The 26,854-nt window shown below is 37.9% G+C and overlaps 1 protein-coding gene across 25 annotated transcripts in view; it reads left to right on the top strand.

Annotated features, from left to right (window-relative positions):
• LOC148779651 (pentatricopeptide repeat-containing protein At4g18975, chloroplastic-like) overlaps positions 1–26,854 on the top strand; it is a 60,866-nt gene that overhangs the window by 28,380 nt on the left and 5,632 nt on the right. For 13 of the 25 annotated variants that reach the window (XR_016045528.1, XR_016045536.1, XR_016045537.1 and 10 more), the window contains one exon: positions 22,401–22,476. Coding sequence is in view for 7 of the 25 variants with exons in the window: in XM_088853267.1 (XP_088709393.1) it covers positions 16,409–16,462 (54 nt within the window). In the remaining 18 variants the exon portion in view is untranslated. Of the gene's footprint in view, positions 1–9,056; positions 10,388–16,408; positions 16,537–22,400; positions 22,477–22,646; positions 23,623–26,854 lie in introns of those variants that run through there. The other 12 variants (XM_088853267.1, XM_088853266.1, XM_088853265.1 and 9 more) reach the window with 5 other exon arrangements.

Here is a 26,854-nt window from a genome sequence, read left to right as displayed (position 1 = left end):
CCCCACATTGTGCACCGCTAGCAAATGTGATCCACGATAGTTGGTCGTTCAATAAAACACAATCATGAGTAAATACAAAGAAGACATGATTTTCTCTAGTGAGTTGTGACATCGAAATAAGATTGCCTTTGAAATTATGGACGAGGAAAACATTCTCGAAATTGATAGGCCCTTTAAATGACTGAATAGTAAACATTCCCAACATGTGTGATATGGTGAGAGGACCCATATCCAGTTAAAATAGACCCACTACCGGAGTAAGGGACAAGGGAGGAGAATATACTTGGATTTCTTGTCAAATGGTTGGCTGTACCACTATCAACAATCGATGCAGCTTCAGAAGGAGATGTAATGGCGAGATTCTCCACAAAAATATTTAGAGCAACATGCTGGTTGCTCCCATATTATGGTCTTGGGTAACTACATGATTTCTATTATTACACCTTCCACAGATCTGACACACTATATCAAAAATCCCCTGATTGGAACTCCTAATGCTATTATTGTTAGGTGGATGTAGGATGCTGCACCTAGTAGTATTTCCATAAAGTCCACCTCTACCACATCCAAAACATCCTCTCTGATTTCTTCTTCTGCCTCTACCTCCGCAAAAACAATTTCAAGGAGCTGAATAATTTTGTTGGCAAGCAAAACATCATAAGAATTCACACCTGATTGTTTTCCTGTCCTTTTATAGGGGTTCATAGCTTCATGTTGAAGAAGTAGTGGACATAATTCCGCCAAAGATTTTTACTCTACCTCTAGTGGGGATCACATTAGTCCCTAAACCCTAATACCTTAAATCCTAAACCCTAAACCCTAAACCCTAAACCCTAATACCTTAAATCCTAAACTCTAATACCTTAAATACTAAACCCTAAACCGTAATACCGTAAATCCTAAACCCTACCCTTTTTAGGGTTTTGTTAAGGAGAGGGTGAAGGTCCTCTTATCATTACGTGGTTCAAGAGGTTCGCTCCTCTTTCTATCTCATCTCATCACATGTATTACTTTGAGAGGTACGCTCGTCTCTCTCTCTGTCATACATTACTTTGAGAGGTATGCTCCTCTCTCTCTCTCAAGGCTTGCTTATCATTGTTATTGTTGTAGTTAGAGGCATGCATTTCTAGAGAGAGGCAAGGCTTCAATATGTTGACCGCTGAACTTGAAAACCCAGCAAACCAGAACAAAGCCATGGAACTACTTTAGGCATGTCTGCAACTTAGCTCTTCCCATGCAATTGCAGTAAAATTCAAGCTTCTCTCCCTTTTTATAACCCAATTAGAAAAGTCCGAAATATATTTTTGAATTTAATGCGTTTGTGATTTTTTTATGGACCCTTTTTTTAATTTTGATATTTTAGAAATTATTCCTTAGCTCGGCTGATTTCTGCTCGGCTCGGCTCGGCTTTTAATGGCTCAACTCTGTTCAGCTCGGCTAATACTAGTTCAGTTAAAGAGTATTTTAACTTAGACGAGCCAATCCGAGCCAAATTTAGACGAAATTGGCCGATATAAGCTGAGCTGAGTCAGAAAGTGAAAAGAGAAAACACAAGAAAAATTAGGACAAAATTTATTAATATAAAATTGTCACAAATAAAAACCTATTTAAATATCTAAAAAGTAAAATATTAAAGTGAAAAGGATTCTTCTTTTTTTTTTCTTTTTTTGGGTAATTCAGTGGGGATGACGTGCCCTTACCCGTTTTTTAATGCGTTAGGTGAGAATGTAAGCTTAGACCTTAATTGGGGCACAAGTCGTGCTACCACCACGACCCCAACACCATTCTCGAAGCCAAAAAGATTCTTATTCTCACTAGAGTACGTTGTACATCTACTCCCTTTTCCCTATCCACCATTAATCAAATAGAGTGATAAATCTCTCTCTCTCTCTCTCTCTCACTTTCTCTATCTCTCTCTCTCTCTCTCTCTCTTTCCACCTATATGTTACCCTTAGGACGTGTTTGTTTTGGAGGAAGGTTTGTTTTTTGATAAAAAACATTCCATATTACTATTGCACACTAGTGTTTAAGAGAGATAAAAACCGTGAAGGAAATTACAAGAAAAAAGAACAAAACGCGGATACGAGTATCCCAACATGGGCCCATAAGCACAAGAGAAGAAAACACACCCACAAAGGGGCCCCTCTCTCTCTCCAAGAAAACTCTTTCTTTAGTAATCAAAATTCAATCTCCTTTTACATGATGCGTGCTTCCTTTTATACATTTAAATCACCTTCTCACGTGACTCTCAAAAGATAACCCCTAATATATCTCCGTACAAAACTGAAAATGATAACTAACCAAAATAAATCTATCTCTAGATTCTTTCCATATTCTTCCATCCACCTTCCTAAAAGATTACTACAGCTTCCGACTTCATCCTTTCCACCTACGGGACTCATTATTTTCCCTAGTTTCAACCAAACAGTAAAAGATAACACTCCCTTTAAATTAGGAAACAATATATCTTTTCTAAAAACTAATGATAAACACCTTGTACCCCCCAACTAATACAAGAGATAAACTTTCCTAAACGAACTAAAAGATAACCTTCCTCCCAAGCTAACTCCATTGTACTTACCTTTTTGTTTCAAAAGAAATACTCTAACTTTCCTAAATAAGAGCCCACCTGGAAAATACGGACACTAAAACAAACTAAAGTCTTACTCTTATCTTTTCTAAAAAAAGATGCTTCCGAAAATATTGACTTTATTAATTTATAACTAAACAAATCCCTACTAATCCTATTTTTAAAAAATGAACCCTAACAAAAAATAAAAATCTACTCTCATCTCTAAAAAATAAAAATATAAAAAAAAAATTAGATTTTGAATCAACCTGTTTTTTATCAGCATCATTCTCCCCTGGTTGGAGAAAACTCGTCCTCAAGTTTTAAAGTGCACTAAGATAAAATTGTATTAGTCCCACGCCTTCTGCAACCTGAATATTGAAAAAACGATCCTGTGACATGTGGGTTACTGCATTGATCAAGACACAATGATGGTGCACTGAAATTGTGAAACCCTCGAGGAAATGGTCGTTGTATGTCGATTTTTCAGCCACGTCAACTTCCTGAAATGGCTCAAACTTCACATTAGGCACATCATGTATGCTTATGTTTCTTCGTTACACATCTCCAATGGCTCGATTTCCTCTGAGATCAAGTCAACATCCTGAGTTTCCACTTCTCCATCAATAAGAAAATTAGATATCCTTGCTCCCTCAAGGATAACTTCTCTCCTTTGATCTTTTCTTCATGAAATATAGGATCTTCATCAAAGATGAGATCACTTTCATCTTGCACTTCAGCAAATATAGGCCCTTCATCAAAGATGTTATCCCTTTGGAATGATAAATCTAATTAATGATCCAAGCCAATTGGTTCTTCATCAAACTTCACTAGATCACACTCTTGATCATGAGGAACTACATCACTCTCCCGACCATGAGGCTCTCGATACAAAGCGTTGGCATGGAACGGGTTCTCGCAAATAGCTTCCAACTCACTATCGTCATCATAGTGTGTTGAGGTTAGTTTTTACGCCAAGCTCAAGGTCAACTCTTCTACTTGCCTTCTCAAACTTTTGTTCTCCATCTCTCGGGGAGCTCGAAGGTTTCGTTCTCGTTGGATGGGTTGAGTCCCAATGCCCGGCCATAGACTTTATCCACGAGCCACAATACCAATCGACAAACACCATGATCTACAAGAATCGACTACCCTTTGATACCACGTGATGCAATATAAAATTTAACGGCGAATACCACTCGAAAATTAACCGCGCTTAAGAGAGAGAAGTAAAAATCGTGATGGAAATCACAAGAAGAAAGAACAAAACGCATGGATACAAGTATTTCGACATGGGCCCATAAGCACAAGAGAAGAAAATACACACACAAAAGGACCTCTCTCTCTCTCTCCAAGAAAGCACTTTCTTTATTAATCAAAATTCAATCTCCCTTTACATGATGCGTGCCTCCTTTTATACATTGAAATCACCTTCGCACGTGACTCTCAAAAGATAATCCTTAATATATCTCCTTACTAAAAACTGAAAATGATAACTAACAAAAATAAATCTATCTCTAGATTCTTGCCATATTCTTCCATCCAACTTCCTAAAAGATACTACAACGCCCTATTTCATCCTTTCCACCTATGTGACTCATTATTTGTTTTAGTTTCAACCCAACGCAAAAAGATAACACTCCCTTTAAAATAGGAACCAAAATATATTTTTTGAAAACTAAAGATAAACACCTTGTACTCCCAACTAATACAAGAGATAAACTTTCCTAAACGAACTAAAAGATAACCTTCCTCCCAAGCTAGCTCCATCGTACTTACCTTTTTATTTCAAAAGAAGACTCAAAAGAAATAATCTAACTTTCCTATATAAAAGCCCACCTAGAAAATACGAACACTAAAATACGATTAAAGTCTTATCTTTTCTAAAAAAAAGATACTTCCTAAAATAAAAACTTTATTAATCTAAACTAAAACAATCCCTACTAATCCTATTTTTTAAAAATTAACCCTATAAAAAATAAAAATAAATACTCTAACTTTTCTATACAAAAGCCCACCTAGAAAATACGGACACTAAAATACAACTAAAGTCTTATCTTTTCTAAAAAAAGATACTTCCTAAAATATAGACTTTATTAATCTAAACTGAAAAAATCCCTACTAATCCTTTTTTTTTAAAAAATAACCCTAATAAAAAATAAAAGTCTACCCTCATCTCAAAAAAATAAAAATATAAAAAATAAAATTAGATTTTGAATCAACCCGTTTTTTATCTGCATCACAATGGTAGCAAACCAAAAGGCTAGGTTGTGGATGGTAAGGTTGGGGAATGCTACAGGTTAGGTGGGACGAAAGGCTAGATTGTGGTTGGGGAGATTTTGAAGCGCTTGCAATGGCCTTATTAATCATCTGATAAAAAATGAATGACAAAAACAAACCCAATTATTAATTTGTGTGTTATTCATCAAAACTCTCATATACATATTTTTGCAGAACCAAAAGTGTTGGTCAATCTTTATTTCTAGCTGCTGTCAACATTCATATATGTTATAAAATTGATAACAAATATTCACCAATTTGTATGAATGTATACTTGGAGATTGTCGGCTTTGGCAAAACTTAAGGTCATTTAGTTCTCTTTTCCAAACTGAGCTTGTTTTTCAATAATGTTTTTTGTGTTTTATGATTCTAGTTTTGCCTTTGGCTTCTAGGATAACTTACTTCTTTATTGTTTTGTGTAACCAATAAACTATAGTGGAGCTGGACTTGGATATGTGGGTCCTATAGGAGATACAAATTCTGCAAACAGAATAATATTTTATTGTGCATTGGTATTTTTATTTTTTAAAATTTTGAAGTAAGTTAACTGTTGTATTGAAAAGATGAAAAGATAGTACAAAATAGGACCACTTGTGAGGGGGTTATGTACAACAAAAACGGCTGCCATTGGGGAGGGAACTCTATACAAAATCCCTAGAGAGGGTAATGAAAGGAAGGAGGAAAAGGGGAAGGAAGGGGGAAACCCTAGAAAAGACACTGACTGAGAATGCAAAAAATGCTTAGCCTATGGCTTGTGAATCGCCCTCTTTAGCGAGACAGTTTGCTTATGTGTTTCTCTCGCGGCAATGGGGCACGAGGGCCCTTTTTTAGTCTCTAATAAGACCTCCTATACCTGACCTAAGGAAAAGCCATCAAAGTTTAGCTTTACGCGGCCCAGCTCTGTAGGAAGTAGCAGGTAAGAAGAGGAGACTCGTGAGTTACTCTGTTGTGGTAAGAAGAGGAGACTGTACCAGTGTAAGTAGAAGGTTGAAGGGGGGAAGCCTTTGAACCGCTTGTGATTGGTGGCCCAGAAGATAATTGTTGCCTTGATTCTATCGAACAAGGCTTCAGTGATAGAGAAAATTCCTCGGAAGATACGATTGTTACGTTCTATCTGAATTTCCCAAATGAGGACTGCCATTGAAGCCTTCCACAATATGATACTTGAAGAGGCCCAGGGGTAGGGGCGGAGAGAGGAAAAGAGATTGGGAATATTTTTTGGGGACACCCATTGCCATTGAAGAGCTGAAGAAAAGCTCCCCACAAGGAATGGGCCACTTGACAATGTATAAAGAGGTATGGGTTAGTTTCGTCGGCTTCGTGACACATGATACATCAATTCGGTAAAGCCAAGCGTCTCTTTTGCAGTTGGTCAACAGTTAATGCTCTTTTAAAGAGAGCAATCTAGTTGAAGACTTCGATCTTGGGGGTAGCAATGGAGATTCATGCTTTGGCCTCAATGGAGGGAGGGGCAAGGGGGAATGTTGGCGGTTCTGTAAGTTCGGTACAAAAGGAAGCAACTGAAAATTTTCCAGAGGGCAGGGCACCATATTAAACTGTCTTCTCCAGAGCAAGAGAGAAAAATTGAACTAAGGAGTGTGGATAGGTCTAGGAATTCCTGAAACTCAATATCTGAGGGTGGTCTACGAATGCTTGGACTCCAAGTTCTTGCAGCGTTTTGCATGGGAAAATGGTCTTCATTAGAGGCTTGTTGATGGAAAGCGAGGAGATAAAGGCCTGGGTAAAGGTCTTTCAAGGGCATTTGATTGAGCCTGGGGTCTAGCAAAAATCTAATTATTGATCCCCTCCTTGAGTGGAACCTAATACTACGTCACAAGAATTTGAGGACAGAGAGGAGGGGCCTCCAGATGCCTAAGGCTCTGTGATGTAGAGAAATTTGATGGAACAGTAAAATCAGCAAGAAACAATGCCAATTCCAAGCACAAGTCGAAAAGAAACTCAGGGTTTCTTCCCTATACTCCAAGCTAGGGATTCAAAATCCTAAGCTTTTCTCTCTTTTAATTTCTAAAAATCACGAGGAATTAATTCTTTGAAGGCCTCACACACCTCTTTTATATTATAATTCAATGTTTAAAGATATTTTATGTCCATACAGTGATTAAAATAACCTATATATCTTAATTTAAACTTAAATTTCATAATAACATTTGTACCCATGAATAGTACTTGTGAATAATACTCATGAAACAATAAAAAAACAATAAAAATCCTAGAATTCCTAAAAACTAAAAATCCTATAAATAAACCCTAAAAGTTAAAATTGAATAAAAATTAAAAATAAGTATAATTTTTCCCTCCATCATTCTCCCCTGATTGGAGAGAACTCGTCCTCGAGATTTGAAGTATGCTAAGATGAATTCAGTGTCAAAACTACCTTCTTCAAACTTGTTCGTCTTTGTTGGATCAAAGATTATTCGTGGTAAAAATGATTCCTCAAGAAACGGATCGTATTATGTATGTTGGGGAACACAATTTGCAAATTCTAAGTCGACTATGCCTTCACTGCACTACTTTGATTCCAATACCCTAAATTTCTTGAATGCACGACCTCTTTGATATTAATGAGATCTTCAATGTCCATGATTTTGAATATTCCTCCTATTGCCTTTTCTCCATATTCTTTACCCTCTTCCAAAATCTCTTCATCTTCATCTTGAACCTTATTATAGATCGGATCTCCTAGGAAATCTTATTGTTCATCCGAGTATATATCGAAGATTGGTGGTGAATCCCAATCTACAATTTGTTGACTTTCCATGCAATCTGTGTCAAAACAAAAAATTTCATTTTCCAAATCGAAAACCCTAGAGTATGTTCTCCACATCTAGGTCTTCTGTCACTATCCTCATCACTTGACTCCCCATGCAGAGCGCAAAAGTGAAAAGGCTTGTACTCGAAATCCTCTTGGGCTAAAAGATCATCGTCTTGCCCATTATTGAGGTTCACGAACTACTGTGCCAGCTGCTAAACTTGCCCTTCAAGTTGAAAGTTGGACAAGGTGATCTAGCACAGTGTATATAGTTTTTAATTTTCTTTTTTTACACTGACTAGAACATTTACAATGGGTCCAAGTACAATAAAAGTCTCTTGAAATAAACAAATTAAAGTGGTTCTCACTCACTTGCTACCATTAATTACAACTTCTTTATTCAATAAATAAAATCAACACAATTCTTATAGGAATAAGAATAGCACAAGAAAGAAATACTATAAAGCACAAAGTAAAAGATATCGGAGATTGCCTCAACCAAGCTTAGTACACCCCACACCATGTCTCCTCCTCTAATCGTGCATGGGATCAATGGTCTTTCTTGGATCTACTAAGTATGGGAAAGCTTAAAGCTAAATCCTTCACAATTTGAGAGCGATGGAACAATGCACAATCTTAGGGCCTCAATGCCTTATGAGTACACCGTCCGTGATGATCTTTTTCTTCCAAATAGTGCATATCACATGGCTTGTTTTAGCCTTTCTCACACAACATCTTTCACTCATGGATGTAGCACCCATCACTCTAATGGTTGCTTTCACTCAATTAGAGCCACACTCCTAGGAGTGCAAAAATTGAGTACCTAAACACATATGAATATATCAGAGCGGAAATCAATAAACCAAGCGGCAAGGCTTTTAAAGGCGATTTATTCGGCTTCCGATGAACTCATGCCATACGAATTACATTGTTCTTCATATTACATGTACATGTTTGACCTTTGCCCTGATAGAGCTTCTGTAATACTTTATATTTTGTATCTCGTTTTCTTTTGTGCTTCTTATACACTTGGAATATTGGATTTATGTTCATTTCCTATATTTTAATGGAAACTGCTAAATGCCTTCTTTATGTTGAAAATGCAATTAGTGGAATACTGAAGCGAGATTCTAATGGGGAGGGAGCCTTCAACTGGTCACCTTAGTATCAGAATGTTGGTCTGTGTTTTGGGCATTATGTCATAGATTTGGTGCGTTATTTTTTGTGCATGGTTCTTTGATTCTTCAAACATGAAGAAAAGACCCACATTACTCATTTAAAAAATAGATCAGAAAGGGGAAAAAAAAAGGTAGAACTATAAATCAATACCAAATATCTTATTAAGGCTCCTGGAATGACTGCTTCAAATAGACACAAGTATAACTTGAACTTTTTCATTAATGTTAACTAATGGCTTTTCATATCCCGCTGGGCTTGCAGGACCTCACCTTGTAGCGCAGCAGCTCAATTGATTTTGAAACTTTTGGTTCATGAAATAATGTATCAAATTTTACGATGAAGATAAGTTTTTGTTTCCTTGCTTTCCCTATGAAATGAAGATGAGCTGCGGTTAATGTTAAGTGTTTAAACTGAATGGAAACTTTGTATGCTTCAATATTCTAATAGACTAACCATTGTTCAAAAAAACGGACCACCGAGCTCATCGCTAGAAGGCCTGTGCGCATCGCCCAGGCCTAGATGGCCAAACTGGGCAGTGGTCCCTGGGTGGCCGCCTAGGTGGTACGGAACCCACCTAGGCAGCCGCCCAGCCTTGGGTGGCCGCCCAGGGGCTGCGCCCCTCCTAGAGGTGGAAATGTTTTTTTTTGTTTTTTGTTTTGATTTTTTTAAAAGATATAAAAGGTTAGAAGGACGGGATTTAGGTTCATTTGAAACCTAAACCCACAAGAACCCCTTTTAGAGAGAAAACAACCTCCAGAAAACTACATTTCATTGAATCGAAGTGTCTCAAAGTTTAGAGTTCGAGCAATCAAAGTAAGTGCAAAATTTTATTTTTTAGATTAATTGTTTTATTTTGAGATGTCTTCTTCAAGAGTTAGTCGAAGTGAAGATCCGGGTTGGAAATATGGATACAATCCGAATCCAAATGACAGAAATTGCGTTAGATGCAATTGTTGTGAAAAAGATACAAAAGGAGGCATAAATCGGTTTAAGGAACATTTTACCAGTATTAAGGGGGTTGCTAGCCCTTGTAAAAATATTTCTGAAGCTATCAGAGAGGAGATTAAGCAATATATGAGTTCTGGAAAACAAAAACAGGAACAAAATCCTTGTCATCGATTTATTTCTGCTACTTCTAGAAGAAGTGATCCGGGTTGGAAATATGGGTACAACCCAAAACCAAATGATAAAAATTATATAAGGTGTAATTTTTGTGAAAAAGATACCTATAGGGGTATTAGCTTATTCAAAAAACACCTTGTTGGTGTTAGAGGTAATGTTGCTTGTTGTACAAAGGTTTCTGAAGCAGTTCGGGATGAGATTAGACATCTTCTGAATTTAGAAGACCAGAAAAGGTTGAAAATAAGCCTTGTTCTATTGAAGTATCTTCTCTAGGTTCTAGTCGGACTGGTGATCCGGGTTGGAAGTATGGTTAAATATAATTATTGTGGAAAGGATACTAATGGGGGAATTTACCGGTTTAAAAAACACCTTGCCGTTATTAAGGGGGATGTTACCCCATGTAAAAATGTTCCTGAGGCTACCAAGGAGGAAAGTATACAATACTTGAGTTCAGAGAAGTACAAAGAAAATGGTAGAGCAGCCAAGACTCCTAAGACCTCATCTGCACAGACTGCATATACTAGTAAGAGGAAGGTAGAAGAAGATGAGGAGGAAAAGGCAGATTCAGAAGAAACAGAGGAAGACGAGCGTTGAAAAGGGCGATGACTCTGATGATGATGGCCTCGACTCTAATGCATATGATGAGGCTTGCCCTATTAATATTCCTTCTAATGATGATGATGACGACGACTAAAGACTCACTAGTAAGAGGAAGGTAGAAGAAGATGAAGAGGAAAAGGCTGATTCAGAAGAAACAGAGGAAGACAAGCGTTGAAGAGAGAGATGACTCTGATGATGATGGCCTCGACTCTAATGCATATGATGAGGCTCGCCCTATTAATATTCCTTCTGATGATGATGATGACGACTGAAGACTCTTGCCTCTTGGTTCTCAGTGTTGACTGTTGACTGTTGTGTTGAGTCATGAGTGTTGACTTTTTTGTTAGACTGTATATTTTTTAAATTTCTGTATATTTATGTTGTATTGAGTGTTGACTTTTATATCCTACACTTGTATGGTTTTACATTTTGTTGTTTTAACAATAAGGATTATCAAAATTCTCTTCTCGACAACTATCTTTTTTTTTTTCAACTGGGCAGTCGCCTAGGTTCTGAGCGCCCGCCTTGGGTGGCCGCCTAGGCGTTGGGCAGCCTGGACCCCCAAGCCTCCTAGGACCTGCCTAGCGTTTTTTGATATGCTGGCACTAACCATGGTATTGCTGAACCAAACCATGTGAAGTTATGAACATTTGTTGCCATGGGATGTGTAGGGTTATATGCATGCTCATGAGTGTGGCTCGTTGCTGGACGTCAATATGTGTTAGAAGGCTTATCATCTTAAACAAGGGAGTCTAAAGTGAAAATAGTGAAGTCTTTTGGAAGAAGATGAAACATAAAACTAGGAGATGCGTGAAGCTTTTTTCAGTAATGCATATTTACCTTAGGATATATTCTCTTTTTATAATTCTTTTCTGGCTTGCAATGAGAAATGGAGCATCAACATGTGAACTTGTGCAAATATAGGGCTCACTGGTATTAAGAGGATATGTTATTTTTTGAGATGGGAAATGGAACCTTTATTCTTCCTTGTTTTCTATCCAAATCAGATGTAATTGTCATTCAGAATTGGGTTGGTTTGGAAACGTAAGGGTGGTGTCTATCAATTTCAGAGTAGTATTTGTTATGTTTTTAGACTGACAACATATTTGTGAACTTTTAGGGATTGTACCTTTTATAATTGACAAGCCTCTGCCATTTAGTGGTTTTTTATTTTTTTTATTATTTTATTATTTTTTGTTAATAAAGATACTTGACTATAAGGAATGTTTCTTCATGGAGAAAAAAGGACTACGAACTATGGTTTCATATAGCTGTGACTAATTCCTAGATGCATCCGATTCCCAGTTAGCTAACTCATCTACCACTATATTTACCGTCTGAAAGATGTATTTAACAAGTTATTGAGAACTGGTCTTGGTTCTATTAGTTCTTTTTAGTTCTTTTAAAACTATTGATGGCTTTCCAAATTTCTAGATACCGAACTTTTTAAAACTGATGGCTCATCTGCAGTTACTCCTATCTTACCACTGTTTTCTTGGTTACTTAAAAAATGTTCTCTTTTGTGTTTTTTTTTTTTAATAGACACATCATTAAAAGGGATGGGTAACTGTTGTGACCTATAATTCCTTTGCCAGAGCCCTACATGCCCACAATTTAGCCAATTTGTTATTGTATTTTTGTTCCAAGATGGTGCTAAATATTCAATAAATACATATTGAACAATGAGTCTGTACTTAAACAAATTAACCCATGTATTCCATATGATCTAGAGATTGCCTTCTAAGCCAACAAATCACATTTAGTTAATCACTTTAGATAATATCAATTCTCAAAGTTCTAGTTAGGTGTCTCAATCCATACGAGACTATGTTCTACCAAAGAGCCCTCAATACCAAAAATATTGCATGGATCTTTTAATTGTCTCCTTGTTTGTTTCATGTGATATCCCAAAAACATGCAACTCTAGTGCTTCTCTTTGCAACTCCAACAAAAATTCAGCTTGATCATTTCATTATTTTCACCGTGGTTGGTGTTGAATTCAATCTCTCTTGAGGCTTGGGTCTCAAACCTTGAAGATCTGCGTCTGTTTTTGGTTCAAGGGTTTAACTAGTTCTTCACGAGCTTTGGTCCTTTGATTTTCATTCATTCTTTTTTTTTTTTGGGTCAAGGTTTGACTAGTTCTTCACGAGGTCTTGATCGAGCTTGGATTTTTTCACCATTTCGATTCTTCCAAAGACTCCATATTGTCACTAAGAAAGTGCAGCACAACTATTTTTGCCCTCGCTTGTTCTATCACATTCATCTCCATCGATGCGACTTAATGGAGACTTTCACCTCTTCTTCCTCTATGATATTAAAGGCTAGGGTTCCTGGGGTTAGGGTTTTACCATCTTTGTGAGACTTAATCTTGACCTTTGATCTTGGAGATATGTGGGGTGAAGAGATCTCATCCTATCCCTCTGTTTCCATAACTCCATTCCCATCAAATATTGTGTAGAGAAAGTAATAAATCAATCACAATTAATTTATTTATATCTTCTTATTTTGAAATCAATCACAATTAATTTCTTACACCTCTCTATTTTGAAATCAATCAAACTCTCTGCACAAAAGGTTTCCTAAAATATCAAGTCAACATATGACATAATTGTTGTCTTTCAATTTAGGAAAGTTTGGAGGAGGTAGGACGCACCACTCATAGGGTGGCCATGTGGGTCCTATGTCCCATAATATGGTGGGCCCAATGTACCCCAATAGGCCCCAAATAATTTAAGCATAATTTTAAATAATAAAATAATTTTATAAAATCTCAAAATATTTTATTTCTCTCTCTGATTAAAATAAATCCATAAAATTGATTTTTTCTTAGTAAAAAATCATTTCTCAATAAAATAAAATACCTAGATAGGTCTAAAAATTTATTTTAATTATCTAAAAAATAATTAACATATCTAAGAAGATTTGATGTGAAGGATCCTTAGAGTTAGGATTACGACAAATATATTGAGGAGTCATCCTCTTCAGAGACCGTATCTTATTGCACCTTCTCAAACTAACTCAATAGTTGCCATGACCCTCAACCTCTCATATGGGTTCTTGATTGGACTATCAAATTCAGCCAACAAAGTGAAGGAGATATGATTCTAGACCATAGATTACAGGTCCGTCCTTGAGGAGAAGTACATGCCCCATGTCAGCAATATGTTCTATGGGTCCTCTCAATACAGTCCAGTGTTGCGGGGAGTCATCTCTTCTTCACATGTACATGTCACACACCCTTATCCAAATGGGCCACTTCCCGGACGTCTATCTAGTGTACATGCCTTGTGATGGTAATGATGAGGATTTAGGCCATTGTTCTCTCAAGCCATCCATGACACACAAGGGTAATGATGGGAGTGATTTTGATTTTATGGTGTCAGCATTTTAGACCCTTGGTAAAATAAAAAGCTGTATTACTAGAAAAGCTCATCCACCCTCATTTTTCTTACATACTCGTATGCTTTTTTTTTTAGAGAGAGACAAGCTCATCGACCAATGTCGTACAATCCATGATGTTCCTAGTCCTCTTTTTGCCCTTGAATTGAAGAGGACAATGTGACAATCGTTTTGTACCAAGTTTCGTCCAATTTGGTTTCCGCTTGAACAATTTCTGAATTCGGGAAGTCTCCGGAAAATGGGATCTCGGCGACCGGGAAATCTTGCTGTCTTCAACCTTGAAATTCGCGCTATCTAGCCTTTAATTGAGCATAAAAATTGTGCCAAACTTGCAGCCCTTTACGAATGTGTCTTTTATGAGGACATTCATTTTTATTAACATGCTTGTTGACCAAGTCTATTTCTTTCAGCCTTCAAGAATTGTACTTTCCTAGTTGGAGTTGAACTTGGGTCTTATAGTTAATCTCATATTTTAAAGGCAAGGCACCCATCATATTTTCAGCGATGTAGTCCGCTACAACTCAAATCAAATTGCCCTCCATGAAGCTTGACATTATTGTCCTATCTACTTTGTCATCTTCTAGCCATTTTCTAATATTCTTCTAGCATAGCCATTGGCATTAGGTTTTATAATTGGATGATCAGATTCAAGTACATCACCACCCTATCTTGGAAGCATACATATCTTTTATTTTTTATTTTTTATGTTTTATTTTTTATTTTTTATGTTTTATTTTTTTTAACACACAAAAAATTGTTCTATTAATTTTTTCTAGCAATAGTACCAGATCATCAACTAAAAGCTCCATGACCACCCTATGACCACACTTTGGACTTCAAACCAAACCAACAAATCCATGATCGACATGTCTCCCATGCAATGGGCTCGTGGTTAGCCTATCAAAGATAACCAAGGCATAGAGGGACCATGGATAGCCATAGATCCCACATGACTATTCCAAGGACAAGTTTGTGGTCACAAAGATCAAGAACTGCATAAGAGTGTCCTGATCTCTTTCTTCAGTGCAAGGAGAGTCCAACTACATGCAAACGAAGAACCAAGTACGCCTCTCTTACCCATTTTGGTCCAATGTCATTGTCATGCTTGCATGCTGCGTAGGATGCCATGCAGAGGCTTTTAGGCACTCGCCTTTACAAGCCACCATCTCATTGCACAATAGGGTCTTGGTTTCCTCTTGTCCCGCTTTGCTCAATAGAGTCTTGGTTTTCTCTTGGCTCAGCATCCACCAGCTATGCGTATTACAAGGACTATACACATCCACCACCCTGGATCCTCCAAGTCAATGCCTTTTCGCATGCCAAGGCGAGAGTGATGGAGGCCCCTATGTCCTAGATAGAATCAGCTCCAACCAGCTCTAGTAGCTTGTTTCATCCAAGTAAAGCCCTACTCTAATGGCCTTTTTTATCCAATTAGAGTACACCTTCTGTGATGATCTTTTTCTTCCAAAGTAGCACATATCACATGGCCTGTTTTATCCATAGAGCCTTCCTCACACAACATCTTTCACCCATGGATGTGGCACCCATTACTCTACTGGTTGCTTTCACTCAATTAGAGCCACACTCCTAGGAGTGCAAATATATGAGTACCTAAACGCATATGAATATATGATAGCAGAAATCAAAAAACCAAGCGGCAAGGCTTTTAAAGGCGATTTATTCGGCTTCCGATGCACTCATGCCATACGAATTACACTGTTCTTCATATTACATGTACATGTTTGACCTTTTCCCTGATAGAGCTTCTGTAATACTTTATATTTTGTATCTCGTTTCTTTTGTGCTTCTTCTATTTGGAATATTCGATTTCTGTTCGTTTCCTATATTTTAATGGAAACTGCTAAATGCCTTCTTTCTGTTGAAAATGCAATTAGTGGAATACTGAAGCGAGCTTCTAATGGGGAAGGAGCCTTCAATTGGTCACTTTTAGTATCTGAATGTTGGTCCATGTTTTGGGCGTTATGTCGTAGAATTGGTGCAGTTAGTTTTTGTGCATGGTTCTTTGATACTGCAAAGATGAAGAAAACACCCACTTTACTCATTTAAAAAACAGATCAGAAAGGAGAAAAAAAAGGCGGAACTATAAATCAAGACCAAATATCTTGTTAATGCTCCTGGAATGACTGCTTCAAATAGGCACAAGTATAACTTGAACTTTTTCATTAATGTTAACAAATGGCTTTTCATATCCCGCTGGGCCTACAGGACCTCACCTTGTTGCGCAGCAACTCAATTGATTTTGAAACTTTTTGTTCATGAAATAATGTATCAAGTTTTACGGTGAATATGGAGGATTGGGGTAAGTTCTCGTGTCCTTGCTTTCCCTGTGAAATGAAGATGAGCTGCCGTTAATATTTAGTTTTTAGACTGAGTGGATACTTTGTATGCTTCAATATTCTAATGCACTAACCATGGTATTGCTGGACCAAACCATGTGAAGTTATGAACATTTGTTGCCATGAGATGTGTAGGATAATATGCATGCTGATGAGTGTGGCTTGCTGCTGGACGTCAATATGTGTTAGAAGGCTTATCATATTAAACAAGGGAGTCTAAAGTGAAAAGTCAAGTCTTTTGGAAGAACAAGAAGCTTTTCTCAGTAATGCATATGTACCTTATAATATATTCTCTTTTTATAATTCTTTCGGGCATGCAATGAGAAATGGTGCATCAACATGTGAACTTGTGCAAATATAGGGCTCACTGGTATTAAGAGGATAAGTTGTTTTCTAAGATGGGAGATGGAACCTTTATTCTTCCTCATTTGTTATCCAAATCAGATGTAATTGTCATTCAGAATTGGGTTGGTTTGGAAACATAAAACATGCTTCTTCCTCCAGATCAAACAAATCATGGATGTCTCTGAATAATGTGTAGCATATTGATTAGTTATTGGGACTTAGCTGGGTCACCAGCCCAAGCCCGTATGGAGCAGTGGCACTTTGGCATACCCCTCTTGAAAGGTGGACAATGTGACCAGGCAAGTCGCTACCAATTAAATTTTTTCTATTTTTTCTTGTTGTATTACCACTCGAATCACTCACAAGTGTCCGTATATAATATGAACCAAATAAAATTGCCAAGAACTCTTGCTCGCTTGCCATTAAAATTAAAATACATTTCAAATACAGATCTGGAAATAAAGATGTAATAGAATCAAAAGAACATAAATTAAGATAATACATTATACCTTGCCTCACGTTACCCCCAATGACTTAGCATACCCCACACCGGGTCTCTTCCACCAATGGCACATGGGATCTAAGTTCAAGAACTTGTCTCACAAATCTGGGAAGCCTAGGCAAAAATCAGTAGAGAGCATGGCATAATATATGCTTGACTAAGGCTCAAGACATGAACATAAGGCCAAGACCTAGGGCTAGGCTATGTGGTTTGGGCCTGCCACCCCTTGGCTTAATTTTCTTTCCTAAACCCTAAAGTTTGTAGAGAGAAGAAGAGAGATATTTAGAGAGTGGCGTGTCACTCCTTCAGGCACAGAGAGAGAGAGATCAAGTGTAGAGAATGAGTCCCACCCATAGCCAATTTATATAGAATAAAGGTTAGGGTTCCTTAAGTTAGGGTTTTGCAATTTTTGTGAGACTTAATCTTGACCTTTGATCTTGGAGATATGTGGGGTGAAGAGAACTCATCCATTCATCCCTTAGATCAGCCATTATGATTAAAAGGATGAGGTAGAACAATTATCCCTCGATTTCTATAACTCCATTCCCATCAAATATTGTGTAGAGAAAGTGATAAATCAATCACAATTAATTTCTTTATATCATCTTATTTTTAAATCAATCACAAAGTTCCTATGTGAGAGGATTGGACGTGGTGCTGAGTTGGGTTCCAGAGCACCCAAATTTCGCCAGAAGCTCCTTCCGCCGGTAGGGTAACCCATTGGCAAGGTCTTCTACCCCACACACTGCGGATTAATCGGAGATTAGGCTCCGGCTGTTGGTCTTAGTTAAGGTTAAGATGGCGGGGCCAAATTTGACAGAAAAGTCGCTAACAGAGTCCCTTTTGGACCTCTGGCCAACCCTCTAATGTTCCATGAAAGGATCTGCATTGATTGAGGGAGGAACGAAGGGGGAGGCAATCCTAGCCGACCGCCTTGAAGAGGGAAACAGCAGGGTGGTGGAAGGAGTTTGGGCACTGTCAGCGTGTTTGTCATAGCTGATTGAGGAAAGAGATTAAGCAGCTCCCTTTGACCTTTTAGGCTCACCTTGGCTCAACTGTGGGCATCAACAAGCCAGAAGCGGTGCGTCGGGCCTTCAGGTCCGTCGTGTTCGAAGCCCATAACTCGGAAAATCTCATTCATTTTTTTTTGACTCTGTTGCCCCCATCCCTGTCGACCCTCTCGGCTTCTGCGGTTGCCAAGGGGGGAGAGATGGGTAAAGGTCAGGGAGCAGAGGTGGTGAGTCCACAGAAGTGGGACTGGGACCTCTGACGTGTCAAAGGCGAGGAGGGACCCAGCGGAAACCTCAGGGGAGGGGGCCAGCTGGTAACCCAAGTAGGAAGGGGGAGGGAAGGCATGAAAGAAAGGGGTAGAAAAATAGGGAGAATGAGCTGTTCCGCCGTAAGCGCTAAGAGGTCCAAGGTTACGGGGTGGGTTGTAAAGTGACAGATAGTGGTGGGGGTAGGGGTGGGGGACAGCTGTGTATGGGCAAGGAGAAGAGGCTGGGTAGGGGAAGTGCACCATAGTGACCCTGTCGATATGGACAAGTTGCGAGGATTAGGGAAAGTAGGGGGCGAGGAGAGAGGAGAGGTAGGCCGGGTCAAGGGGAGAGGGGTCAAGTGACTGCACTATAGGATGCCAAAGGGGAGCAGGGAGGTGTCCAATTCCATTGACAATAGAGAAGAGTTTCGCACTGTGGAAGACGGGGAAAAGCCACCCTCGGAAAGAAGTTCTAGTGGCAGGAAGGATAAGAAAAGCAGCGGAAGGGGCCAAGGGGTGAGAGATGGGCCAACTTCTCGATTAACAGAATGAGAAGGGGAAGCAAGATGAGAATGCAAGGGAGGGGACCAGCTAGGGGGAAGTGGCAGAAGGATGGGGGGAGTGGCGGGAAAAGAGGAGGAGGAAGAAGAGACCCCCGGGGAACCAGGTGGGGGAAAGGAGAGAAAAGAGGGGTTGGTTTGAAAGGGGGGTAGGGAGGCCTCACCCAAGGGAGGGAGAGAGGGGACAGGTGGCGGAGAACCAGGCGCAGACGGGACGGTGGTAGGTGAGGAGTGGGAGGAAGGTGGCTGTGAGAAGCCAAGTGTCGAGGCGATTTGTTATTATATTTCCTTTCCAGAATGGTGCTAAGTATTCAATAAATACATATTGAACAATGAGTCTCTACTTCTACAAAATAAACCCATGTATTCCATATGATCTTGAGATTGCCTTCTAAGCCAACAAATCACATTTAGTTAATCACTTTAGATAATATCATTCCTCAAAGTTCTATTTAGGCTTCTCAATCCATACGAGACTGTTATTTCTGCCAAAGAGCCCTCAATACCAAAAGTATTGCATGGATCTTTTAATTGTCTCCTTGTTTGTTTCATTTGATATCCCAAAAACATGCAAGTCTAGTACTTCTCTTTGCAGTTCCAACAAAAATTCAGCTTGATCATTTCATTATTTTCACCGTGGTTAGTGGTGAATCCAATCTCTCTTGAGGCTTGGATCTCAAACCTTGAAGATCTGCCACTGTTTTCAGTTCAAGGGTTTAATTAGTTCTTCACGAGCTTTGGTCCTTTAATTTTTAATTCTTTCTCTTTTTTTTTTTTTTGGGTCAAGGGTTTGACTAGTTCTTCACGAGGTCTTGATCCAACTTGGATTTTTCACCATTTCGATTCTTCCAAAGAACTCCATATTGTCACTAAGAAAGTGCAGCACAATTGTTTTTGCCCTCAATTGTTCTATCACATTCATTTCCATCCATGTGACGTAATGGAAATGCATGTACAAGTTGTAATTCAAAAAAAAAAAAAACTAGACTGACTTTTTTTTATCATATTGTGCAGCTGTACATGCTAACTACAACATGAGACTCCCACCTCTTCTTCCTCTACGATATTACATTTGTTTACCAAGACTAAACCCTTAGGTTGGACATGATCCATCCATATGGTTCTTGCTTACCAAAGTCAAGAAATTTGTATACAAACATACTTAAAACATGAGAAACATGCTTCTTTCTCCAGATCAAACAAATCATGGATGCTTCTCAATAATGTGTACCACATTAATTAGTTATTTGGACTTAGCTGGGTCACCAGCCCAGGCCCTTATGGAGCAGTGGTACTTTGGTATACCCCTCTTGAAAGGTGGACAATGTTACCGGGCAAGTCACTACCAATTAAAATGTTGTATTGCCACCCGAATCACTCACAAGTGTCCGTATACATTATGAGCCAAATAAAATTGCCAAGAACTCTCACTTGCTTGCCGTTAAAATTAAAATACATTTTAAATACAGATATGGAAATAAAGATGCAATACAATCAAATGAACATAAACTAAGAGAATATCTTATACCTTGCCTCAGGTTACCCCCAAGGACTTAGCACACCCCACACCGGGTCTCCTCCACCAACAGCACACGGGATCTAAGTCCAAGAACTTTCACAAATTTGGGAACCCTAGGCAAAAGCCAGTAGAGAGCATAATATAATATATGCTTGACCAAGGCTCAACACATGAACATAAGGCCAAGACCTAAGGCTAGGCTATGTGGCTTGGGCGTACCACCCCTTGGCTTAGTTTTCCTTCCTAAACCCTAAAGTTTGGAGAGAGAAGAAGAGAGAGATATTTAAAGAGTGGCGTGTCACTCCTTCAGGCACAGAGAGAGAGAGAGAGAGAGATCAAGTGTAGAGAATGAGCCCCACCCATAGCTAGTTTATATAGAATAAAGGCTAGGGTTCCTGGGGTTAGGGTTTTCCCATCTTTGTGAGACTTAATCTTGACCTTTGATCTTGAAGATATGCGGGGTGAAGAGATATCATCCATTCATCCCTTAGATTAGCCATTATGATTAAAAGAATGACGTAGAACCATTATCCCTCAGTTTCCATAACTTCATTCCCATCAAATATTGTGTAGAGAAAGTAATAAATCAATCACAATTAATTTTTTATATATTCTTATTTTGAAATCAATCACAATTAATTTCTTACACCTCCCTATTTTGAAATCAATCAAAATCTCTGCACAAATGGTTTCCTAAAATGTCATCAAGTCAACATATGGCATAATTGTCATCTTTCAATTTAGGAAAGTTTGGAGGAGGTGGGGCGCACCACCCATAGGGTAGCCATGTGGGCCCTACGTTCCATAATATGGTAGGCCCAATGTACCCCAATAGGCCCCAAATACTTTAAACATATTTTAAATAATAAAATAATTTTACAAAATCTCAAAATTTTTTATTTTTCTCTCTGATTAAAATAAATCCAGAAATTTGATTTTTTCTTAGGTAAAAATCATTTCTCAATAAAATAAAATACCTAAAGAGGTTTAAAAATTTATTTTAATTATCTAAAAAATAATTAACATATTTAAACATATCTAAGAAGATTTGATGTGAACGATCCATAGAGTTAGGATTACGGCAAATGTATTGAAGACTCATCCTCTCTAGAGACCGTATCTCACTACACCTTATCAAACTGACCCAATAGTTGCCATGACCCACAACCTCTCACTAGGATTCATGATTGGACTATCAAATTTAGCCAATAAAGTGAATGAGATACGATTCCAGCCTATAGATTACAGGTCCGTCCGTGAGGACAAGTCCATACCCAATTTCAGCAATATCGTCTATGGGTCCTTCCAACACAGTCTAGTGTTGCAGGGAATCATCTCTTCTACACATGTATATGTCACATACCCTTATCCAAAAAGACCACTTCCTTGACGGCGATCTAGTGTACATGCCGTATGATGGTAATGATGAGGATTTAGGCCCTTGTTCTCTCAAGCCATCCATCACACACAAGGTAATGATGGGAGTGATTTTGATTTTTTGGCGTTAGCATTTTAGACACTTGGTAAAATAAAAAGCTGTATTACTAGAAAAGCTCATCCACCCTCATTTTTCTTACATACTCGTTTGCTTTTTTTTTAGAGAGAGAAACTCTTTACTGCGATTCTCTTGTTGCACTCTTGCTCTTCAAACTAGTATTGGGCTTTCTTCTACACTAATCTACATATATGAGGGTTTGACTTGAAATGTACATTCAGTTGTTTTCTCCATGTTTCACTTTTATTTCTCAACTTTTGTTTTGATTTGTCCTTTTATTTTTCTTAATTTTGGTTTTTGTTTTTTGTCGTTGTAGTCCATTTTCTCATATTTCAAGTTGTTTCTCATATTTTATTCTTCTTCCTCTTTTTTCCTTTGAGGGTTTTACTTAGGCTTGATTTGTGTTTCTACGTGACTGGTTTTATGTTGTTCTTGCTTCCCTGCGCAGATAAGTGGTCAAGTTCCGTTGTCTAGTACTTGGCAACACTAGAAAGACAACTCTTCTACATAAGTTGAAGGATGAGGTATTTTTCTTGCTATGGGTTTTACTGATTTGATGTTTATTTCTTTTTGCATTATTTATTGATTTGTGCTTTCTTATGCATGGTTTATTTCAAATCTTGTTTAAGTTTCACAAAGAATGGAATTTTTTAATGAACAAAGAAAAAAATTATTTGTATTGGTCATTTGTTAGTCAGTTATCCAGGGCTCTCTTATAATATGCACTTGAACGAGACAAACTGCTTGTTCCTACTACACAATGTGCCTGCCGAACCTGTCCACCAGTGCCCATTTAAAGGGATTCCTCCAATTCCTCCCTGCTGCGCTGTAATGCTTGGACTACATACCAAAAACATTCAAAATGAGAAGATGATAATATTTAGTCACTCCAAACATAGAAAATTGGAGCAAAAGAATGAGCATTAGCAAGAGAAATAATGTTGCTTATTAGCAGTCACAATGTCAGGTTACTAAAGGCTAGCAAGTCTATAGCACAGGAGGATGGATCGATTTTTGCATTACTAAAGAGCATTGCATTTGGCCTAAAGCCTAGTGAAATTTTATTTCATGGTTCAATCACAACAAAGTCCAACCATTTTCTTTTGGAGTCCGCATAGCGTGGCTGAACAAGGGCCATGTATACCCAATCTGATGGGCATCCCACAAATTGTATGTTAAATCCACAAACCACTTTGACAAGCTTCAGTTCTGAGCTAGGCCAAGTAGTTTTATAGAGCCAATCTTGGTCTGTATCCAAGTCATAAAAAAATTGATTTCTCAATCAACCCTAGCCAGGGGTCATGAAATCGTAGTAACGAAGTAAGGATATTGTTATTTGATGGAGCTTCTTATGGTATCTTTATTGTGTGGTGGCAACCTTGGATTAGTGAGTTTTATTATCATGGAATGAAAGAACATATTGAGGGCCTTGATAACGATCTACTCTTGTATTTCCAGAGGGAACGTTGTGAATAATGAGTACATAAGTATGTTTAAGATGGTATGTAGCTATGTGCATTCTATTTCATTTTAGGTGCACATTAAGAAATAACCAACATCATATGACGCTGTTTGTAGACATGAATTTTGTTTTGGTCATTTATGACCTGCTTGTTAGATTTATTCATAAACTGGTGAGCAATTGGTAAGATGCATAATAGCTTTTATTTTAGTCGGAATTCTTATTTCCTCTTCCCAAATCTATCTTGATAAATATTGAATTTCTCATTCGGCCCATACGATCATTGGATCTGGAGGCATTTTATTTTGATTTGTCATATGCATGATGAAATTATGCACCTCATGAGTTTTGCAGTATTTAATTACCTCATAGAACATGTGAGTAGCTAAATGGATAGATGAATCAAAGATACAGTTTTTAGACATTTCGTGGTGTGTGGCTCTACCACTGTATCCGATTAATGTGTTGTTGCTTCTGACATACTAGTAGACAATCTGATGAGCCTCACCAAGCATGTGTCATTTTTTGGTGTCAAACATGGAGGCATTTTCCTGTTCACATCTAGAAATTTCAGACATGGACACTTATGGTTTGACATGTTTGCCCCCATAAGTTTTAACGTGTGTCTAGAAGTTGAACAACCATATTCATATATGGGATGCATGTATTTGCTTTTTTATGTTAATTTTTCTTATTTATTTTTACTTTAATTATACAACCATATTCATATATGGGATGCATGTATTTGCTTTTTTATGTTAATTTTTCTTATTTATTTTTACTTTAATTATGTATAGCGAACTTAGTACCCAACAAATAGAAGATGTTGAAGGTTAGTAGTGTACAGACATGTCGTGTTTGATACCCTATTTTGTGGGGGCCATGTTAGACGCCATTTGTCCATGTCCTTGTGTAGGCTGAGACTGCTTCTCTAGTCTGATAATCGGAACATGTAAATTGCTCCACTCTATGGGGTTAACTTCGTATTGATTTAAACTTTCAAGGGTTTGAACAAGCATTTTATGATTTTTCTTGTGCAGTATCAGAGAAACGTTTCTCTTTCCACTTCAAAAGAGCAATGCAAACTCCATCTAACTACCGCAAAAAAACTACTGACTTGATCGTCTTCTCTCTTTCTCTCTGATTTTTGTTTGGTTATCGTAATAGCAATCGAAACCCTATCCTCTTTGAACGCTCTCTACTTGTCTCGAGTGTATGTGGGTGCAGTCATAAAGCCTCAAGAATGCTTTTTTGCACACAAACAACTTGAGAGTCCTAAGCCACTCATTGGTTTAACTTTGATAAGGTGACCTTGAATTCCAGATCTAGCTGAGTGGAGTGCTCTGATACCTAATTCAACCCCATAGAATCCTAATTTTCCTTTTAATTATTTTTCACAAAATGTGTTATTGTGATGGAGAATGCTTTGGTTAATTTTTAGGAGTTTTGTAGATTTTTTAGAAATTTTTTTAACATAAAAATGAATTTTAAATAATTATTTTTAAGAAATGACAAATAAGGAAAGACCTGAGCAACCCACACATGAAACCCAAATGGCCAATGGGTGTCCACGTGAGCCCTTGGGCAATGCACGTTAGCCCCACGTGGAGGTGACATGGGGATTACATTATCCCCTCTATGGGAACTATATCATAATTATTTATTATTTAATGGGGTTTTTAGTTGTGGAGCTTGATCTCAAGCTTAGATGAAACCCTAGCTCCATGGATATATGATTCTTTGAAGATATCATCATCAGGCCCTTTCATGAAGCCTTTTGATAACTGTATGATGATCTATTTTTATCTTGATTCATGTGATCTTGAGTTTAGATTGCTTCTTGAGGTTGATGATTTAATTCCTAATTGATTGATCTAAGTTTGGAGATATTTTCATAGTGTTTTGTTGAGATTTAATTGGTTGATTTTCTCTGCAATTTTTTGATCCAAATTAACCAATTAATTCACTCTCTTATTGATTAATTTAGTGAGGTTTTGAGAGGGAAGCTATGCCCTAATCTCAATGCTCATACTACCCACCAAATCGAGAGTGATTTGATTCGTCTTTTCTCCCATGTTACTTGATCCATTTTTAGTCTAGTTTTTAGAAAGAAAAAGTCGCATGAGTAAATGTTGTGCATATGCGCATTCCATATAATCCTAGAGGAATGGCATGACTACATGTCATTCCAAGACTAGGAAATATCATCCATAACTTGTACTATATTCATGGATTTTTTTAAGACATCTATTGTGTCCTTCCAAAATCTGATTTAATGGCTCATCCCTCTTTAGATCATTCAGTTGCGTATTAACATATGAGCCAGTTGTGTGTTTTTTTTTTTGGACAATGTTCTATAATTTTATTGCTTCAAAGAAAGTTACAAACAATTCTAAACCAAATTGGGGGGACCTCTCTTTCTCTCTCTCACGCCACCTTCTATCTCTCTCTCTTTCAACCAAAAGAGAGGCACGCCACATCTCTCTCTCTCTATTTTTTTTGTCTTGAAAGAAAAATAGAGGTGGCCTATTTTCTTGGAAAAACCCTAAATTAGGGTTTGCTGTATTTTTCAAAAGAAGAAGAGAGAAGCTCAACTTAGAGAGATATCAACCCCGAGATCAGCCCTATTTCGTTCCCATAGGGTTTGTACCAACCCTAGGTTATTTTTAAGCTGTCTTAAACCCTAGAGAAAGAAGAATAGTCTATAAAGCTTCCCTATCTAAGAATTTCCAGCAACACCTTAAAGAGGAAAAGTGCACCATTGGTCGGAGGATCAGGTGTGGGTTGTACCTAGTCCCGGTTGGATAACTCCTAGGCATCTTTCAGTAAGTCTTCCCATTAGTTTATTTATTTATTTTCAGTTTTATTTTCAAATTTTCTGTAATTTTTCAAGAACTTATATTGTGTTAAAAATTGTTATAAAAGCTAGTTTAAAATTCCTGGATAGTTTCTATTTCTCTTGGTAGTAAATAAAGATCCTAGGTTGTACTTAGGGTATTGTTTTTATTTTCCAACAATGTATTGTGGTACAAGTAAGTAGAATTCAGTATTTGGAATAAAAGTAAAAAGAAAATTTTGAATTTAATACCTTTAGTTTCACATAGCCACACCTTTCAGAACTAGTCGGATGGAGTGAATAACCTCACTCAGAATAAGAGATGAGGTCTCTCCCAAATGAGAATGTGGTTGAAAATTACTTTTTGTGTAGATATAGAAGTAGTTTCATAAGGTTTAATCATCATACTAGTGCGCACTACCTGTGCATTTCATAGGCCCAACCAATGTTCGAAAATTCGCCCACTCAGCCGCCTAGGCAGAAAAATTTTAAAAGCACCTAGGCAGGCAAGACGCTACCTAGGCGCTACCATCTAGGCGGCTGCCTAGGCACCGCTTCATGACAGTTTGTCAAATGGCCAAAAAAACCCTCGGCTAGGGTCAAA

Source organism: Amborella trichopoda, chromosome 12 (assembly GCF_054954075.1).
Source record: "Amborella trichopoda isolate Santa Cruz 75 chromosome 12, AtrichopodaSantaCruz75HAP2 v2.0, whole genome shotgun sequence".
Taxonomy (NCBI): Eukaryota; Viridiplantae; Streptophyta; class Magnoliopsida; order Amborellales; family Amborellaceae; genus Amborella; species Amborella trichopoda.
Note: the sequence above shows the minus strand (reverse complement) of the source record. Positions and strands in the feature narration are given on the sequence as shown.